We start from the raw sequence: 21,356 nt of genomic DNA, 5'->3' as shown, positions 1-21,356 counted from the left end.
ACTAAATTTGAGTGGAATGAACGCAAGAGTTGCGTCAAGACCAACTTCTGCCTGCTCTGAGTGCTGCCTGGGGATATAGTGGCTGTGTCTCAAATGGCACCCTATTCCCAATATAGTGCACTACTTTTTACCTGGGCCAATAGGGTACCATTTGGAACCAGTGCATTAGCCTTCTCGTGATAAAGAGCCTGACTATAGACTGACAGCATTTTGGAAAGAAAATACCCTGAAAACCCTTAAATGGAGAAAAACAAATGAGAGAAAAACTCATCAACAGGGATACCACAGGCATTACGTCTGACCGTTGGATAACGTGAAAACATTAGGGAGAATCCAGGGCTGCGGTCAAAGGTAATGCACTATATAGGGAACATGGTGCCATACAGTGGGGAAAAAAAGTATTTAGTCAGCCACCAATTGTGCAAGTTCTCCCACTTAAAAAGATGAGAGAGGCCTGTAATTTTCATCATAGGTACACGTCAACTATGACAGACAAATTGAGAGAAAAAAAATCCAGAAAATCACATTGTAGGATTTTTAATGAATTTATTTGCAAATTATGGTGGAAAATAAGTATTTGGTCACCTACAAACAAGCAAGATTTCTGGCTCTCACAGACCTGTAACTTCTTCTTTAAGAGGCTCCTCTGTCCTCCACTCGTTACCTGTATTAATGGCACCTGTTTGAACTTGTTATCAGTATAAAAGACACCTGTCCACAACCTCAAACAGTCACACTCCAAACTCCACTATGGCCAAGACCAAAGAGCTGACAAAGGACACCAGAAACAATATTGTAGACCTGCACCAGGCTGGGAAGACTGAATCTGCAATAGGTAAGCAGCTTGGTTTGAAGAAATCAACTGTGGGAGCAATTATTAGGAAATGGAAGACATACAAGACCACTGATAATCTCCCTCGATCTGGGGCTCCACGCAAGATCTCACCCCTTGGGGTCAAAATGATCACAAGAACGGTGAGCAAAAATCCCAGAACCACACGGGGGGACCTAGTGAATGACCTGCAGAGAGCTGGGACCAAAGTAACAAAGCCTACCATCAGTAACACACTACGCCGCCAGGGACTCAAATCCTGCAGTGCCAGACGTGTCCCCCTGCTTAAGCCAGTACATGTCCAGGCCCGTCTGAAGTTTGCTAGAGTGCATTTGGATGATCCAGAAGAGGATTGGGAGAATGTCATATGGTCAGATGAAACCAAAATAGAACTTTTTGGTAAAAACTCAACTCGTCGTGTTTGGAGGACAAAGAATGCTGAGTTGCATCCAAAGAACACCATACCTACTGTGAAGCATGGGGGTGGAAACATCATGCTTTGGGGCTGTTTTTCTGCAAAAGGACCAGGACCACTGATCCGTGTAAAGGAAAGAATGAATGGGGCTATGTATCGTGAGATTTTGAGTGAAAACCTTCTTCCGTCAGCAAGGGCATTGAAGATGAAACGCGGCTGGGTCTTTCAGCATGACAATGATCCCAAACACACCGCCCGGGCAACGAAGGAGTGGCTTCGTAAGAAGCATTTCAAGGTCCTGGAGTGGCCTAGCCAGTCTCCAGATCTCAACCCCATAGAAAATCTTTGGAGGGAGTTGAAAGTCTGTGTTGCCCAGCGACAGCCCCAAAACATCACTGCTCTAGAGGAGATCTGCATGGAGGAATGGGCCAAAATACCAGCAACAGTGTGTGAAAACCTTGTGAAGACTTACAGAAAACGTTTGACCTGTGCCAACAAAGGTTATATAACAAAGTATTGAGAAACTTTTGTTATTGACCAAATACTTATTTTCCACCATAATTTGCAAATAAATTCATTAAAAATCCTACAATGTGATTTTCTGGATTTTTTTTCTCATTTTGTCTGTCATAGTTGACGTGTACCTATGATGAAAATTACAGGCCTCTCTCATCTTTTTAAGTGGGAGAACTTGCACAATTGGTGGCTGACTAAATACTTTTTTCCCCCACTGTATATATAATGCACTACTTTACACCACTATATCTCACTATATATATATATATATATATCACTCCTTCTCTTCATCTCTCTCTGGGTCTCATTCTCCTCTCCACGTCTTCTCTCTCTCTCTCTCTCTCTCGCTCTCTCTCTCTCTCTCTCTCTCTCTCTCTCTCTCTCTCTCTCTCTCTCTCTCTCTCTCTCTCTCTCTCTCTCTCTCTCTCTCTCTCTCTCTCTCTCTCTCTCTCTGTGTCTCTCTCTCTCTCTCTCTCTGTGTCTCTCTCTCTCTCTCTCTGTGTCTCTCTCTCTCTCTCTGTGTCTCTCTCTCTCTCTCTCTGTGTCTCTCTCTCTCTCTCTTTCTCTGTCTCTCTCTCTCTCTGTCTCTCTCGCTCTGTCTCTCTCTGTCTCTCGCTTGCTCTGTCTCTTGCTTGCTCTGTCTCTCGCTTGCTCTGTCTCTCGCTCGCTCTGTCCTGCTCTCTCTCTCTCTGTCTCTCTCTGTCTCTCTTTCTCTCTGTGTCTCTCTCTCTCTCTCTCTCTCTCTCTCTCTCTCTCTCTCTCTCTCTCTCTCAGTCTCTATCTCTCTCTCCATTTTGTCTCTGTCTGTCTGCCTCTTCCTTCTTTCTCTCTCTGTTGTCCTTCACTCTACTACGGTTGCCCTATGGGCTTTGGTCGAAATATAGGGAATAGGGTCCCATTTGTGACGCAGCTCTTTCCATCATGCCCCTCACACGGCCCAGCCGTCCAAACCCCCAGACACTCCACCCTCCATTCTCAGGTTGTTAGGCATCATTAGGAGCTGTCAAAACACCCTGCCAGGAACCTGACAGGATCAATGTCTCTCTCTCTTTCTTTGTCCTTATCCTTTCCCTGCTCTCTCTTTCTCCTCTCTTCATCCTCTCTCCTCTCTTCCTCCCTCTCCCTGCATGAGTGGATCGGTTTTCCCATTAGGAGTGACCGTGCCATGATGGGTGCATCATCTCCTGCATGGGTGTCTGGTTATGTTAGTGCCATGCCATCCAGTTGGCTCTACCCTGTAGCTAATCAATGCAACTCCTGACCACCCACTCTCACTGAATCAGCTGGGCTCTTCGTTAAGAATCCTGAAATACTGAACTTGTCTTTTAGACTCCTATGTTCATTCTCTCTCTCTCTCTCTCTCTCTCTCTCTCTCTCTCTCTCTCTCTCTCTCTCTCTCTCTCTCTCTCTCTCTCTCTCTCTCTCTCTCTCTCTCTCTCTCTCTCTCTCTCTCTCTCTCTCTCTCTCTCTCTCTCTCTCTCTCTCTCTCTCTCTCTCTCTCTCTCTCTCTCTCTCAATTCAATTTAAGGGCTTTATTGGCATGGGAAACGTGTGTTAACATTGCCAAAGCAAGTGGAGTAGATAGTAAACAAAAGTGAAATAAACAATAAAAATTAACAGTAAACATTACACACAAGACATTTCAAATGTCATATTATGTATATATACAGTGTTGAAACAATGTGCAAATAGTTAAAGTACAAATGGGAAAATAAATAAACATAAATATGGGTTGTATTTACAATGGTGTTTGTTCTTCACTGGTTGCCCTTTTCTTGTGGCAACATGTCACAAATCTTGCTGCTGTGATGGCACACTGTGTTATTTCACCCAGTAGATAAGGGAGTTTATCAAAATTGGGTTTGTTTTCTAATTCTTTGTGGATCTGTGTAATCTGAGGGAAATATGTGTCTCTATGGTCATACATTTGGCAGGAGGTTAGGAAGTGCAGCTTAGTTTCCACCTCATTTTGTGGGAAGTTTGCACATAGCCTGTATTATCTTGAGAGCCAGGTGTGCCTACAGCTGCCTTTCTCAATAGCAAGGCTATGCTCACTGAGTCTGTAGATTAGTCAAAACTTTCCTTAAGTTTGGATCAGTCACAGTGGTCAGGTACTCTGCCACTGTGTACTCTCTGTTTAGGGCCAAATAGCATTCTAGTTTGCTCTTTTTTTTGTTAATTCTTTCCAATGTGTCAAGTAATTCTCTTTTTGTTATCTCATGATTTGCTTGGGTCTAATTGTGTTGTTGTCCTGGGGCTCTGTGGGGTCTGTTTGTGTTTGTGAACAGAGCCCCAGGAACAGCTTGCTTAGGGGACTCTTCTCCAAGTTCTTCTCTCTGTAGGTGATGGCTTTGTTATGGAAGGTTTGGGAATCGCTTCCTTTTAAGTGGTTATAGAATTTAACGTCTCTTTTCTGGATTTTGATAATTAGCGGGTATCGGCCTAATTCTGCTCTGCATACATTATTTTGTGTTTTTCGTTGTACACTGAGGATATTTTTTCAGAATTCTGCATGCAGAGTCTCAATTGGGTGTTTGTCCCATTTTGTGAATTCTTGGTTGGTGAGCGGACCCCAGACCTCACAACCATAAAGGGCAATGGGTTCTATGACTGATTCAAGTGTTTTTAGCCAGATCCTAATTGGTATGTCGAATGTTATGTTCCTTTTGATGGCATAGAAGGCCCTTCTTGCCTTGTCTCTCAGATCGTTCACAGCATTGTGGAAGTTACCTGTGGCGTTGATGTTTAGGCCGAGGTATGTATCGTTTTTTGTGTGCTCAAGTGCAACGGTGTCTAGATGGAATTTGTGTTTGTGGTCCTGGCAACTGGACCTTTTGCTGAGATTTACTGTCAGGGCACAGGTCTGACAGAATCTGTTCAGAAGATCTAGGTGCTGCTGTAGGCCCTCCTTGGTTGGTGACAGGACTCTCTGTCTGTCTCTCTTGCTCTGTCTCTCTCGCTCTGTCTCTCGCTTGCTCTGTCTCTCGCTCTCTCGCTCTGTCCCGCTCTCTCTCTCTCGCTCTGTCCCGCTCTCTCTCTCTCTGTCTCTCTCTTTCTCTCTGTGTGTCTCGCTCTCTCTCTCTCTCTCTCCCCGTCTCTCTCTCTCTCCATTTTGTCTCTGTTTGTCTGCCTCTTCCTTCTTTCTCTCTCTGTTGTCCTTCACTCTACTACGGTTGCCCTATGGGCTTTGGTCGAAATATAGGGAATAGGGTCCCATTTGGGACACAGCTCTTTCCATCATGCCCCTCACACGGCCCAGCCGTCCAAACCCCCAGACACTCCACCCTCCATTCTCAGGTTGTTAGGCATCATTAGGAGCTGTCAAAACACCCTGCCATGAACCTGACAGGATCAATGTCTCTCTCTCTTTCTTCGTCCTTATCCTTTCCCTGCTCTCTCTTTCTCCTCTCTTCATCCTCTCTCCTCTCTTCCTCCCTCTCCCTGCATGAGTGGATCGGTTTTCCCATTAGGAGTGACCGTGCCATGATGGGTGCATCATCTCCTGCGTGGGTGTCTGGTTATGTTAGTGCCATGCCATCCAGTTGGCTCTACCCTGTAGCTAATCAATGCAACTCCTGACCACCCACTCTCACTGAATCAGCTGGGCTCTTCGTTAAGAATCCTGAAATACTGAACTTGTCTTTTAGACTTCTATGTTCATTTTGACAGAGAGTTTTGATCACACCTACTGCTTTAGATTGCTGCCTATCAGACTTTACTGCACACATAACGTTCTGTTAGTCCAGGAAGGAACTAGAAAATGACTGGCATCACAATCAGATATTGGCATGTCAAAAGAAACACTATGATTTTCCATCTGGACTTCAACCTTCACCATTCTGGCACCATTAGAGCTGTTGGATCACTCCTCCTGCCTCATCTCTTCTTCTTTTGTCTCTGAGTCAGTCTGTAAACACATGCAGAGAATCAGATAGTCAGGATATTACCCACCCATCTCGCTCTCTGTCTGTCTCTGTGTCTCGCAATGGACTCTTAATACCTTTGGCTTGGAGAGTGCGGTACACAACAAATAAATACAAATGTATTTTGAGAGAAGCTTTTGTTAATTTTGACTTTAGTCAATGAAAGTTATACATAATGACACTGAAGCCGTTTAAAACAAGATTTGAGGATGTTCCCTTTGTTGTCTGTTTACATTAGCGTGTGACAATCAAGTAGTTTGTAACGACACTGTGGGATTAATGGAGCATTAGATTAGATTATGGGAGGCGGGCAGGACACATGTTAGTGTTTTACAGATAGAGCTGTGTGCTTTAAAACCCATACATCTTTCATTTGATGGATTAGCTGCGGGTTTGGAGCTCTGTGAGGAAGATGGATTGTTCTAGAATGTTCTAGAGTGTAAAACATGAGGAAACGTCTGGGGCGTTCTGGTTTCATGATGGTATTGGATTTGATCACTTTTACATGTATTCCCTGTTTAACTGACAGTAGTTTGAAGTGTATGGGGTGTTTGCTTCCATGGTGGTATAGCATGTATCCCTCCTTTCTTTTAAATGCAGTCTATTAGAGTTGGAACTTGTGTGTGTCCCCACTCATTGTAGACTGGATTTGGAATTTAAAATCTGTAGTTTCAGTTTTGCCTAATTATTTCTAGCCACTGGCCCAGCCTATTAAGTTACATAATTTTTGCCAATTGTAACTTCACCTGATCGGGCGATTATGTGGCTGGCGGAGTGTTTGATAGAAAGCCAGACGCACCACATGTCAGCTGTAGAGGTCAAGGTCAGTTCTCTCTGTGAGCCTCTATCAGCTCTAGCTCATGCCAGTCTGGGGAGTGATCCACACACACAGCCTCAGATCACCCCACATCACAGAAACATTATTACCACATTCCCATATAGATCTCACTTAAAGCATTCCCTATCATCGGTAATCTTAAACGCCTAGAATGGTTTCAGGCCTCTAGAACACTCTTTCCATATTGTTTGTATAATATCTAGTTGCTTCCTCTCCCCAAAGCGTGTTCCGAGTTCCGTGCTTCAACGTTCCGTCCGTGCCACATTCCGTGCGGCATTCCGAGAGTCGGGGGTGAGGTGGTGAATGTGTGTATTGTTGCCTGTTCCTGCGCGGCGCTCCAGAAGACTTCGCTCCGGGTGTTTCCCAGGCCACTTATGGAGATGAGATGTGACATTTGAAAGTGATGTTTTCTTGGCGGGATAATTTCAGAAGAAAACACTAAACAATCTCAGAGAGCAGAGAGAGACTAGAGAGAGAGACACTACAACTGTCTCATTGTATACAAACCCACACACACCTCAGGACAGAAGTAGCAACCCGCAGAGCATTGTACGGAGACATGCTGACTCTCACCCACTGTGAAACCTGGGTTCAGACTTAACACACAAACACCTGAAATGCTGAGGTGGGCCTGCCCAACAGGTTGTTTTCTCAGAGAGTGTAATGACTCTATCTAACATTAAGAGCCTGCGGATGGGGAGGGGAAGACAAATGAACTGAAAGATGTCTTTCCCAGGTCCGACTCCTCCCTGGAATGTCCCTGTAATTATCATGATAATGACCTGCAATTTTCCCTTTTCTCATAATACTTGTTAATTGCACTCCCAGGTCAGGAGCAGGGTTAAGGAAATAAAAGAGGACATTTTAGCCGGAGTTTCTCTGCGTAGGTTTTTATTAGCTGTAATCACAAGTGATTTAATAAAACAGGTGGAGAGGCATGCAACAGGTCACCCAGAGAGGATGGAGTGAGGCAGCTTGCAGACACACACACACACACACACACACACACACACACACACACACACACACACACACACACACACACACACACACACACACACACACACACACACACACACACACACACACACACACACAGGAGCAGTCACTGTGGCATTAACTACTAGAAGGAGAAAAATTGTTTAACATAAAAACTTAAAAGTACCTTTTTCGCTCTCTGGCTTCTCTCTATTTCACTGACAGTAAGGTCTTTCATCTGCTGAGTATTACCCTAAGAAGTCACAAATTCTCTACTGCGCTTTATTATAATATAGGCCTACCAAAGTGAATTACCAACTTCATTTCCCAATCATGACCACATACATTAATTACTGTATTACCTGAGTATCACTTTACTTTCTTTCTTTCATTCCGTTTTTCAGACAATGCTGTGTATTTTCTCTGTGGGAGTAAGTAAGTATGTAAGGCCTCATAAATGCGTAGTTGACTCTGTTTCTGAATGATCCTATATGTTATGGGGGTGATATGCCATCCGTCTGACGTATTGCTGAATGGCACACTTTTCCACTTTTAGAGATGTGATTGGAGGTAATTGTTTTTTAATGTCCAGGAGGCCTTGTTTCCATTGTGATTCTATTTTCCATGGTCAACATCTGGTGAGAGCAGAATGCTAGCATGTGGTTTCGCTACATTTGTATTTATATCCTAAATACTTCAGTCAATATGGTGGCAGGTAGCGGACTTGCCGGGCCGAAGTGAGAGTTTATTGTCGCCGTTACAATTTGCTGTTAAGTGACATCATGTCAAAACACGTTCTTGCCCCCTGGCCCGACCACTCACATTAGTTTTTTCTTGTCTCGTTCAATTTGCGGGGGGAAATAATGTTTGTTGAATGCCACAGGCTTTCAATAGGGCTGGGTAAGAGGATCCCTCTGGTTCTCCACTATGGCCAGGCCACACACACCCAGACTCCTGAAGCCCCAGCCACCACCTCTCCTGTAGTTCCAGCCAGAGCCCCAATCCCAGCTCCAGCTACCAGACCACTGAAGACCCAGCCAGCCAGCAGATCCTATGGCGCTGGCCCCAGCCCCTATACCCAATCCCCAATCGTATACCCTAGACCCCTGAAGCCAAAGCCAGGCAGGGTTAGGGCTGGGTAAGAGGATCTCTGCCCTCTGTCCTCTGTTTCTCCACCATGGCCAGGCCACACATCCAGCCCCAGCTCCAGCCAGAGCCCTGGCCATCGGTCCCAGCCTCTAACCCCCAGCCTCGAACCCCTAGTGTGCTGAGCTGAGGTCTGAAGCCGCTCCTGTTGCTGCTCCTACTGCTGCTATAACTGTCCAGGCCCCAGCCCCTATACTTAATCCCCAATAATGATTTACCCCAGCCCAAGACCCAGCCAGCCCTGTAGGCCCTATGGCTGCAGCTGTAGTAACGGTCCTGGCCCCTGCCCCACTCTATCTGCTAATGTTTTCGTGGCACCAGCGCGTGTTGAAAGGTCCTGGAAGATATCGCTTGACTTTCGTTCGCTCTCAGAAATGCACGCTCGCCTCCTATATACCGTGAGGCGATCCAGATTCAGTCCCCAACCCCCCAAGCCCCTCTCTCTTTCTCATTTTCCTCAACGTTGAGTGAATATGTTAAGTGTGAGCCATTTGTCATCACGTACTTAATACCACAACTGTGTCTCGCTCTGCATGTGTTTTTTATGCGGCCGATCACAGAGACTCGGAGAGAGAATATAACTAACGGTCTGATATGGATGAATATTGCTCCAATTCTCATCACACCGCGGAGATTAAGCTTTTGAGTTTTGGCTGGGCCTACAATAACGATCAGAAACATTTATGTGTTCAAAATATAGTAATAGTGGTTGGAGCAGAGGATCCCATATGGAGCTGATCAGGGGGAGAGGAGAGCAGAGCAGAGGCTGAGGATCACCTTACTTACTGATGAGTAATTGACCGCCGAGGCCGAACCTAAAAGCACTGCTGATTCCACAAGGACGATTCCACATCGCTAACTTCTCCAACATATAAAATCTGGGAGGGAGGGAGGCTTGCTCGCTCGCTCGCTCGCTTCTTTTAAGTAATGCCTATTTTTAGGCCTCCACCCAGAGTCGGAAGACTCCCTCAGTGACTTGGAGAGGCAGGGGGTGAAAAGCATAACAAAATACACATAAAAAGAGACACTTCCCTGTGTTTCCCTCCTCTTGGGCTAACTAAGCTACCTATTTTGTGAGAATGACGAGGTTTAGCCAGTCACTTGATGGTTAAGTGGTGGCCCCTCTACTTACTAGCGTAGCAGCGTAGCGTAGCTCATTCATCAGGCTTTGTGATTGTCCAACATCAATCATAACCCTTAAGTCCTCCTGCCTGTCTGTGTGAGTCCCAAATGGCACCCTATGCCCTATATATTGCACTACTTTTGACTAGAGGCCATATGGTCCTGGTCGAAAGTAGTGCACTATATAGGGAATAGGGTGCCATTTGGGACACTTCCTAGGCCTATGTCTGTCTGTCTGTCTGTCTGACTGTTAGTCGGTCTTTGGCTGGCCTGCTTTCAGGTAACCCCCGGGCACCACAGTTTCCCTGGCTCTAGTTAAAATCTCCTTGGCTCAGCCGCAACTGGAGTCTCCGAAATAGCTTCCATGTGCCAGCGAGTGCTGATGGGTCTGTGTTAACGAACAGAGCAGCCGTCCTCAGGTTAGCAGCTTCAGGAGAGGCCCCATGCAGCCTAGTGCTAGTGAATCTTTCCCAACTGTATGTGTGTGTGTGTACGTGCGTGCGCTTGTATGCACCCGTCCCAGCATTTGTAGCCAGAGCTTATTTTGGTTCAGGGCTGGGCTGTTTATGTATTTGCTCATTAGGAGCTATGCATCAGTGCTGTTAGTGAGAGTTAACCACAGGGCATCAGCAGGACAGGGAGGCTGGGGAGGTAGGGTTTAAGGTGACCATTGGGTTACAACATTTAACCCAAAACTTCTCTGTACCATAGAGGGGCTTTTACCTTTACCTCTACCTCTCCTAGTACTTCCAAAGCAGGTCAGGTCCATTAGCTAGCTTACAGAAAAGCTACATTTGGCCCAGGAGAATATGGAATGAAGTGTACCAGCCTCTCCATGCGGCACACAGCTCGTTGAGGCCCTGGAACGATGTGGTGAGGACGTGTGGACTGCTGTGGGAGAGGGGAGGTTGAGGGGTGGGAGGTAAGGAGGGGGGACGTGAGAACTGCTGTGGGAGAGGGGAGGTTGAGGGGTGGGAGGAAAGGAGGGGGGACGTGAGAACTGCCGTGGGAGAGGGGAGGTGGTCATTAACTCTCACACAATCAGAAAGAGGGTCAAAGAGAGTACTATACTGAAATGTGATTTGAATTGACTCACCCTGGAGAAAGGAGCAGGGAGAGTGTTAGTAGAGACGTGAAGTGCTCATTATTTCAACAGCTCAGTGTTAGTTGATGTGAACAAGTTGTCACCTCCTAATGTCTCCCTCCTGGAGAGGACCTATCCCCTCTTTGGAAGTCTTCCCCCAGTCTCACCCTCCTTTCTCTCAGTCTTTCTTAGATTCTCTCTTCTCTTTCGCTCTTTCTATATTTCACTCTATCTTTTTACCTCCCTCCATCCCTCTCCCCCCACTTTCTTTCTATTTATCCCTCCCTTACTCTCCCTCCCTTACTCTCCCTCCCTCCCTCCCTCCCTCCCTCTCTCTCCACCCATCCACTCGCCCTCTTTCCCCCTCTCCTAACGGGCCTCACCCTGCTGGCCTCTTTTGGGTGGTTGTTTGGCTGTCTAACCCCCCTCCAGTAGTCTGTCTGATGACTTGGCTGATGACTGCACTCCTCTTATCAAGAAGAGCTCGTTTTCCCCGAGTTCACAATGAGGTGATCCAGGAATCATATGCATCCCTCCCTCCCTCCCTCCCTCCCTCCCTCCCTCCCTCCCTCCCTCCCTCCCTCCCTCCCTCCCTCCCTCCCTCCCTCCCTCTCTCTCTCCATCCCTCCCTCCCTCCCACTTGGTGTAGCTCTGGCCTGGATAGGGATCGGCCCATCACAACTGTAGGGTAGTAGGTCAAGTTCCAGTTCTAGAATTACTGTACTAGACTAGTCTGACGTCCAGTACAACATATGATTAGGAAAGGAGTGGTAATGACAAAGAACAGATAAAGCTTACTCACTTCTTCATTTACCCTTTAGCCAGCCACAAGCCTCCCTCCTTATCGATGAAACCTTATAAAAACATCCATCACATCACAGTCCTGGCCCCCAGCCAACAACACACAGACAAAAACATCCGAACTGGATGAAAAGCAGAGTGCTGCAACCCTCTGCCCCTAAGGTCTGGACACTGCTCTGAGAAACTACACAGACCTGTATCTCTCTCTCTCTCTCTCTCTCTCTCTCCCCTCTCTCTCTCTCCCTCTCTCTCTCTCTCTCTCTCTCTCTCTCTCTCTCTCTCTCTCTCTCTCTCTCTCTCTCTCTCTCTCTCTCTCTCTCTCTCTCTCTCTCTCTCTCTCTCTCTCTCTCTCTCTCTCTCTCTCTCTCTCTCTGTTTTGTTGTCTCTCTCATTCTCTCTCTGCCCCCTCTCTCCCTCCCTCTCTCTATGCCTGCCCTCTCTCTCCCCCTCTCCCTCCCTCTTCTATTGCATCATGCTCCAGCTGTTTATAGTCACAGTGAGGGGTTAGCTGTGACCTTGACACCAGGGTTTGACAGTGTTCTGCCCTCTCTCCACCACTCCTCTGATTTCCTCCTACCAAAACCTCTCTGGTTACCATAATTGGACAAATGATGAAATGAAATGGAAAGGCTGTGAAGATCTCTGGCCCGAGGAGTGTCTTATCCCCATGTTAAAGGGCCTCTGCTCTTTCCATCAGGACCAGCCACCATCTCTTCTTCTTAACTCAACGTCACACAGAGGAAAGGACCTTGAGGAAATTATTATTGGAGGAGAAAACCATTAGGAGTGAACAGGTCAAGAAAACAGTGATGGTGATGTGGTAATTTAGTGGTAGAAACCAGTGATCTATCTGTGCTTCTCGTCAGCCATGACAGTCCTGCCTGTTGGGCCTGTGGAGGTACTCTAGTTAGGTAGGTAGCCCAAGAAAAATAGAACAGAAAGAAGTTTGGTTGGCCATCGACTCATCATTGACGTAGGCTAGGTGTCTCTGAGTGCCCCTGGCTAGGCCCTAGTGGCAGTTGGTTAGAATAACATGGCAGTTTGTTAGACAGTTAGACAGTTTGAAATAAAGCACAGTCTATACAGTGAAGAAATGTGGAGCCTCTTCCTTTACAGAAACAATAACAGTCATGAAGATGATGTGAATAACAGGTCAAGAGAGACGAGAGGAGCGAGGGATGACGCGTTTTCTATTTCCTAACTACAGTTGAAGTCGGAAATGTACGTACACCTTAGCCAAATACATCTAAACTCAGTTTTTCACAATTTCTGACATTTATTCCTAGTAACAATTCCCTGTCTTAGGTCATTTAGGATCACCACTTTATTTTAAGAATGTGAAATGTCAGAATAATAGTAGAGAGAATGATTTATTTCAGCTTTTATTTCTTTCATCACATTCCCAGTGGGTCAGAAGTATACATACACTCAATTAGTATTTAGTAGCATTGCCTTTAAATTGTTTAACTTCGGTCAAACATTTCAGGTAGCCTTCCACAAGCTTCCCACAATAAGTTGGGTGAATTTTGGCCCATTCCTCCTGACAGAGCTGGTGTAACTGAGTCAGGTTTGTAGGCCTCCTTGCGCGCACACTCTTTTTCAGTTCTGCCCACACATTTTCTATAGGATTGAGGTCAGGGCTTTGTGATGGCCACTCCAATACCTTGACTTTGTTGTCCTTAAGCCATTTTGCCACAACTTTGGAAATGTGTTTGGGGTCATTGTCCATTTGGAAGACCCATTTGCGACCAAGCTTTAACTTCCTGACTGATGTCTTGAGATGTTGCTTCAATATATCCACATAATTTTCCTTCCTCATGATGCCATCTATTTTGTGAAGTGCACCAGTCCCTCCTGCAGCAAAGCACCCCCACAGCATGATGCTGCCACCCCTGTGCTTCACGGTTGGGATGGTGTTCTTCGGCTTGCAAGCGTTCGCCTTTTTCCTCTAAACATAACGATGGTCATTATGGCCAAACAGTTCTATTTTTGTTTCATCAGTCCAGAGGACATTTCTCCAAAAAGTACGATATTTGTCCCCATGTGCAGTTGCAAACCGTAGTATGGCTTTTTTATGGCGATTTTGGAGCAGTGGCTTCTTTCTTGCTGAGCGGCCTTTCAGGTTATGTCGATATAGGACTCGTTTTACTGTGGATATAGATACTTTTGAACCTGTTTCATCCAGCATCTTCACAAGGTCCTTTGCTGTTGTTCTGGGATTGATTTGCACTTTTCACACCAAAGTACGTTAATCTCTAGGAGACAGAACGCGTCTCCTTCCTGAGTGGTATGATGACTGTGTGGTCCCATGGTGTTTATACTTGTGTACTATTGTTTGTACAGATTAACGTGGTACCTTCAGGCGTTTGGAAATTGCTCCCAAGGATGAACCAGACTTGAGGAGGTCTACAATTATTTGGCTGATTTCTTTTGATTTTCCCATGATGTCAAGCAAAGAGGCACTGTTTGAAGGTAGGCCTTGAAATACATCCACAGGTACACCTCCAATTGACTCAAATTATGTCAATTAGCCTATCAGAAGCTTCTAAAGCCATGACATCATTTTCTGGAATTTTCCAAGCTGTTTAAAGGCACAGTCAACTTAGTCAGTCAACTGTAAACTTCTGACCAACTGGAATTGTGATACAGTGAATTATAACTGAAATAATCTGTCTGTAAACAATTGTTGGAAAAATTACTTGTCATGCACAAAGTAAATGTCCTAACCGACTTACCAAAACTATAGTTTGTGAAAAATTAATTTGTGGAGTGGTTAAAAAATGAGTTTTAATGACTCCAACCTAAGTGTATGTAAACTTCCGACTTCAACTGTATGTGTCTAGACTACACGTCTACGGAGCCGTTACCCGTCTGGCTCGGGCCAGTCCGGTCAGATAGCGAGGCGATGGCGGCGGTGATGACACTCCATGCTGTGGTCGGTTTCGAAAGGTTTCGCCATCTCTCGTCTCGCTGTCTGCCAGCGTCCGTCCACCATCCAGCGCTCTGCCGATAAGTTGTTTGTAGAAGGATTGGCTGTTGGCACACTTTGGGCCTATTTTCTCAGGCTGTCTGAGGAGAGGGAGAGTGAGAAGCCCTGGTAAACACATCACTAGCTGAACTGAACACTGTCAGTTGGAATGGAAAGGGAAACTTATACCTTCTGTCCCATATATCCTCTGTCTGTATGTCTGTCTCCCCCTGCCCTCTGTGTCCTGGTCTCAGCTATGGGGCAGTAAAGACCACAGTTAAAACACAGGGTGTCTGGAGAGCGAGAGCGAGAGAGAGTGTCTGGATGTCTGCTGCTGCTACAGGGCTGAGGGCTAACTACCTGCTAGGGCCTCACCTCTCTTTCAGTCAGGGGCTGGTCCACACAGACATAAGCCCAGGATAGATGTCTATGCCGGAAAGGTTTGGACTGAAAATGCCCAGCTGTACTGTACAGCCTGTGCTATGGTGTTCATGTCAACCAGTAAGGGGATCCACCCCAGTGGTTGATTGAAGTGGGGTTGGGGTTGGAAACCATAGAGAGCTGTAGCAGTTTGGAAGAGATGGTTGACCAAAAAATGTCTGTTGGACATTCATTATGGAATTTCTGTATATTGGTACACGTGTAACATCATATGATACTTCATCTATCTCCTTTTTCTTTTCTTTTGTGTGTGTGTGTGTGTGTGTGTGTGTGTGTGTGTGTGTGTGTGTGTGTGTGAGACACAGGGAGCCACAATAAAGCGTGATGAGCACACAGGAGCCATCCTTGTCGCCAGGATCATGAGAGGTGGAGCAGCAGACAGAAGTGGTAAGTTATCTCTGGCTCTCTATCTCCCCCCATCCCCTCCCCCCTTCTCGCTCTCTGCCGCCCTCTCTCTCTTTCTGGCCCCTCCCTTCTCTCTCTCTCTCTCTCTCTCTCTCTCTCTCTCTCTGTTGTCCACCCTATACTCAGTGTGTAATGTAAAGTGTATTCGTGTCCTGTTGTAAAGTGTATTCATGCCCTGTGAAATTGATACGTAGTGGTAAATCGCGAAGCCCAATGATCACTAATACCACCATGAAGGAGAGCCACACGCTGCTGGAGAGCGGAGAGCAACCCCCCCAATCTGTGTGTGTTACTAAAGCAATACGACCTCACACATTCATTATACTCTGTTTAATATGCAGTATGCATTTATTGTTTAGCCTGATATTAACTCCCAAAGGATTTCTATTAGTAGGTCAGTATTTTCTATTGTGTGTGTATAGCTGTGTTTGTATGCACTCTGTACAGTGTGTGTTATGTCTCTGTGTCCGTGTCTGCTTGACACTCTCTCTCTCTCTCTCTTTCTCTCTCCCTCCCTCTCTCTTCCTCCCTCTCCCTCTCTCTGTCCCCTGTCTTGTCCCTGTCCCAGGTCTGATCCATGTAGGGGACGAGCTGAGGGAAGTGAACGGGATTCCTGTGGATGACAAGAAGCCTGATGAAATCATCCACATTCTGGTGTGTGTGCGTGCATGTCTGTGTGTGTTTTAGTCCATGCTTGTGTGTGTATGTTATCATTGACCTGCTGTTTATAGTTGTGTTTTGGTCCCGGGGCCCCGTGGCTATAGAGATTTACAATCTTGTTTGTAGTGGCAGGACTCTCTCCTCCTAACTCATCCTCACTGGGCGGCAATGTCCCTATGATTCATCTGTGTTGACAGCTAAGCTAAACTCTGGCCAGCCCTGCTGTACCAGCAGGCCCAGGAGCAGGCCTCTGTTTGGGATATGTTGGGCCACATACTCCCACTGGAAGAGACAAGCAGGGAGAGGTCCCTGTAGGGGGCTTTGTAGTCTCTCCAAACAAACACACACACACCGCCACAGTCCTCAGATCAGCTCTGGGTAGAGATGGAGCTGGAGAGGAAAGAGAAAGATAGTTTGGAATTGGTAGACTGGGACCTGTTAAAAGCTGTATTTGCTTTAGGGCCAGAATCCTCTTGGCAGCTCTCCTCTTCCCTCCGCTCCACTCTCCCAGCAGTCATACTATCCTAATTGTTGAAATTATCTATTGTTGAAAAATAAAACCGCTCTTCATATTAAAGCTTTCTCATTGGATTAGGCTAGTTGGGTTTTGAGTTATTTGCAATGAAACTGTATTTTTGCCCTCTCCCCACCCCCCTTTCTCTCTCTCTATCTCTCTCTTTCTCTCCCTCTCTTCTCTCTCTATCTGTCTTTCTGTTGTCTGTGTTTCAGTCCCAGTCCCAAGGGGCCATTACGTTTAAATTAATACCAGCCATCAAAGAGGAGATGCCAAGCAAGGAGCCCAAGGTAAGGTCCTGCTGCTGCCGTCCTACCGTATTCATTATGCTGATTGGGTTACACTGCTTACTGCCTTTAGTGCTGGGCGCCGTATTCACAAAGACTCTGAGTATCTCAGAGTGTTGATCTAGGATCAGGTCCCCCATCTTATTCATTATGATTTTAAAGACAAAACTGATCCTAGATCAGTGTTGGGAACCTACTCTGAAAAGAGAGTTTACCAAACTACCAATTACTTAACACTGAAAGAAGTTAAGCTACACTAAATCGACCCTTAAGAAACAATATAATTAACTTAACTAAAGTTACTTTGAAAAAGTAATTCACTACATCCAAACTACTTCATGAAAAAATTACAATGTCATTCACTATAAATTGCAACAACAGATCACTTTGGGCTCATATGTTAAAATAATGTGTAATTTAACCTATTAAACACAAAAACTATTTTCAAGTGAGAATTAGGCAGGTCTCTTGTATTTAGTTCCAGTAGTTAGCTACACAACTACATGGCAAAAAAGTAAATAACTACTGAAAACACTAGATTTGAATTTAGTTAAACTACTACCAAGCTACATGTAGTTAGTTCACTACTCTCCAACACTGTCAGCACTCCTTTATGAATATGGTCCCTGGAGTCTACGCATTCCTCAACGGGAAATCTACAGTGCCTTGCAAAGCTATTCATCCCCCTTGGCGTTTTTTCCTATTTTGTTGCATTACAACCTGTCATTTAAATGGATTTTTATTTGGATTTCATGTAATAGACATACACAAAATAGTCCAAATTGGTGAAGTGAAATGAAAAAAATAACTTGTTTAAAAAAATTCTAAAAAATAAATAACGGAAAAATGGTGCGTGCATATGTATTCACCCCCTTTGCTACTAAGCAAGGAGCACCACCAAGCAAGCGGCACAATGAATACCAAGGAGCTCTCCAAACAAGTCAGGGACAAAGTTGTGGAGAAGTACTGATCAGGGTTGGGTTCTAAAAAAATATCCGAAATGTTGAACATCCCACGGAGCACCAATAAATCCATTATAAAAAAAATTGAAAGAATATGGCACCATAACCAACCTGCCAAGAGCGGGCCGCCCACCAAAACTCACGGACCAGGCAAGGAGGGCATTAATCAGAGAGGCAACAAAGAAACCAAAGATAACCATGAAGAAGCTGCAAAGCTCCACAGCGGAGATTGGGGTATCTGTCCATAGGACCACTTTAAGCCGTACACTCCACAGAGCTGGGCTTTACGGAAGAGTGGCCAGAAAAAAGCCATTGCTTAAAGAAAAAAATAAGCAAACACGTTTGGTGTTAGCCAAAAGCCATGTGGGAGACTCCCCAAACATATGGAAGAAGGTACTCTGGTCAGATGAGACAAAAATTGAGCTCTTTGGCCATCAAGGAAAACGCAATGTCTGGCGCAAACCCAACACCTCTCATCACCCCGAGAACACCATCGGCAGGGACTGGGAAACTGGTCAGAATTGAAGGAATGATGGATGGCGCTAAATACAGGGAAAATCTTGAGGGAAACCTGTTTCAGTCTTCCAGAGATTTGATACTGTGACGGAGGTTCACCTTCCAGCAGGACAATGACCCTAAGCATACTGCTAAAGCAAGACTTGAGTGGTTTAAGGGGAAACATTTAAATGTCTTGGAATGGCCTAGTCAAAGCTCAGACCTCAATACAATTGAGAATCTGTGGTATGACTTAAAGATTGGTGTACACCAGCGGAACCCATCCAACTTGAAAGAGCTGGAGCAGTTTTGCCTTGAAGAATGGGCAAAAATCCCAGTGGCTAGATGTGCCAAACTTATAGAGACATACCCCAAGAGACTAGCAGCTGTAATTGCTGCAAAAGTTGGCTCTACAAAGTATTGACTTTGTGTGGGGTGAATAGTTATGCACGCTCAAGTTTTCAGTGTTTTTGTCTTATTTCTTGTTTGTTTCAAAATAAAAAATATTTTGCATCTTCAAAGTGGTAGGCATGATGTGTAAATCAAATGATACAAACCCCCCAAAAAATCCATTTTAATTCCAGGTTGTAAGGCAACAAAATGGGAAAAATGCCAAGGGTTGTAAATACTTTCGCAAGCCTTGTTTGTAGTGGCAGGACTGTATATAGGGTGAGGATAGGATCTTGTGGGTGCTATTGTACAATACATGTTTGATTCTATTGTGTGTTTTTGTAAGAAGGTGTACAGTTACTCCTGAATGCATTTGTATGAGTGTGTATGTGACAGGGTTGCCTGTGTCAGGTTTATATTTTAACTGTGTACAGTAGATACTTATGTATGCGTTTGTATGAGTGTGAATGTGATATTTGTGTTTGTTTTGTGGGTATATAGTGCATTCAGAAAGTGTTCAGACCCCTTCCCTTTTTCCGCATTTTGTTACGTTACAGCCTTATTCTAAAATTGATTAGATTAATTTTTTTCCTCATCAATCTATACACCATACCCCATAATGACAAAGCGAAAACAGGTTTTTAGAAAATGTAGAAAATGTATTTAAAATAGAAAACAGATACTTTATTTACATAAGTATTCAGACCCTTTTCAATGAGACTCGATATTGAGCTCAGGTGCATCTTGTTTGCATCCTTGATGTTTCTACACGTTGATTAGAGTCCACCTGTGGTCTATTCAATTGATTGGAAAGGCACACACCTGTCTATATAAGGCCCCACAGTTGACCGTGCATGTCAGAGCAAAAACCAAGCCATGGGGTCGAAGGAATTGTCTGTAGAGCTCCGAGACAGGATTGTGTCGAATGGCACAGATCTGGGGAAGGGTACCAAAAAATTTCTGCAGCATTGAAGGTCCCCAAGAACACAGGATGGAATAATATACACACAATGGAAGAAGTTTGGAACCACCAAGACTCTTCTTAGAGCTGGCCGCCCGGCCAAACTGAGCAATTGGGGGAGAAGGGCCTTGGTCAGGGAGGTGACCAATAACCCGATGGTCACTCTGACAGAGCTCCAGAGTTCCTCTGTGAAGATGGGAGAACCTTCCAGAAGGACAACCATCTCTGCAGCACTCCATCAAGCCACTCCTCAGTAAAAGGCACATGACAGCCCGCTTGGTTTGCCAAAAGGCACCTAAAGGACTCTCAGACCATGAGAGACAAGATTCTCTGGTCTGATGAAATCAAGATTGAACTCTTTGGCCTGAATGCCAAGCATCACGTCTGGAGGAAACCTGGCACCATCCCTACAGTGACGCATGGTGGTGGCAGCATCATGCTGTGGGGATGTTTTTCAGCAGCAGGGACTGGGAGACTAGTCAGGATCGAGGGAAAGATGAACGGAGCAAAGTACAGAGAAATAATTGATGAAAACCTGCTCCAAAGCGCTCAGGACCTCAAACGAAGGTTCACCTTCCAACAGGACAACGACCCTCCACACAGCCAAGACAACGCAGGCGTGGCTTCGCAACAAGTCACTGAATGTCCTTGAGTGGCCCAGCCAGAACCTGGACTTGAACCCGATTTAACATGTCTGGAGAGACCTGAAAATAGCTGTGCAGCGATGCTCCCCATCCAACCTGATAGAGCTTGAGAGGATCTGCAGAGAAGAATGGGAGAAACCTCCGAAATACAGGTGTGCCAAGCTTGTAGCGTCATACCCAACAAGACTCGAGGCTGTAATTGCTGCCAAAGGTGCTTCAACAAAGTAATGAGTTAAGGGTCTGAATACTCCTGTAAATGTGATATGTCAGTTTTTCTTTTAAATGTGTCATTATGGGGTATTGTGTGTAGATTGATGAGGGGGAAAAACAATTTAATCAATTTTAGAATAAGGCTGTAACGTAACAAAATGTGGAAAAAGTCAAGGAGTCTAAATACTTTCCGAATGAACTGTATGTGTACTGTAAATAGTTGCTTGTAGTTGCTTGTAACGTTAGGTGGATGTTTTAACTGAAAATCCTCTGACTGGCTATATCCTGTATTCTCCAACTCATAGTTGTGATGTATAGTCTTTCATAGGCATTTATCAATAACAGAGGGGGCTAGGGGGAGTAGCTCCCCTGGCTGAGGCTCAGGTCAAAAGACCAGCTGGAATATCATTTGTCAGAACACAGGGTGCATGTGCGTGTGGGTGGGTGGGTTGGAGGGGGGCTTGGTTGTACTCTCTGTCATAGTTTAATGGTTTTAATATGTCCATTTCAGATATCAATCTGAACCTGTGTATCGGTGCCAGAACTTCAGCCTCCCCTCTGAGAAGAACTAGTTTACTCTTTTTCCTTGGCTATAATAAATACATTGAAGTGCGGGCTAATTGGGTACACATGTGTAAAACTGTAGAGAGAAAAAGAAAGATGGACAAGACGAGAGGAGAGGGAGAGAGAAGCAGGAGCTTTCAGCAAGGATGTATTGGTTTATTCTGCTGTTAGGCTGCAGAGCCAGAAAGCCTGTTCCCTCC

At 45.3% G+C, this 21,356-nt stretch overlaps 1 protein-coding gene across 2 annotated transcripts in view; it reads left to right on the top strand.

Moving 5' to 3' along the window:
* The window catches only part of LOC121549949 (MAGUK p55 subfamily member 7), a 234,906-nt gene that overhangs the window by 152,352 nt on the left and 61,198 nt on the right, over nucleotides 1-21,356 (top strand). For both annotated transcript variants that reach the window (XM_045210516.1, XM_045210515.1), the window contains exons 8-10: nucleotides 15,370-15,451; nucleotides 16,038-16,123; nucleotides 16,859-16,933. In XM_045210516.1, the coding sequence (XP_045066451.1) occupies nucleotides 15,370-15,451; nucleotides 16,038-16,123; nucleotides 16,859-16,933 (243 nt within the window). The remainder of the gene's footprint in view (nucleotides 1-15,369; nucleotides 15,452-16,037; nucleotides 16,124-16,858; nucleotides 16,934-21,356) is intronic.

The sequence above is a fragment of the Coregonus clupeaformis genome, chromosome 34 (genome assembly GCF_020615455.1).
Source record: "Coregonus clupeaformis isolate EN_2021a chromosome 34, ASM2061545v1, whole genome shotgun sequence".
Taxonomy (NCBI): Eukaryota; Metazoa; Chordata; class Actinopteri; order Salmoniformes; family Salmonidae; genus Coregonus; species Coregonus clupeaformis.
Note: the sequence above shows the minus strand (reverse complement) of the source record. Positions and strands in the feature narration are given on the sequence as shown.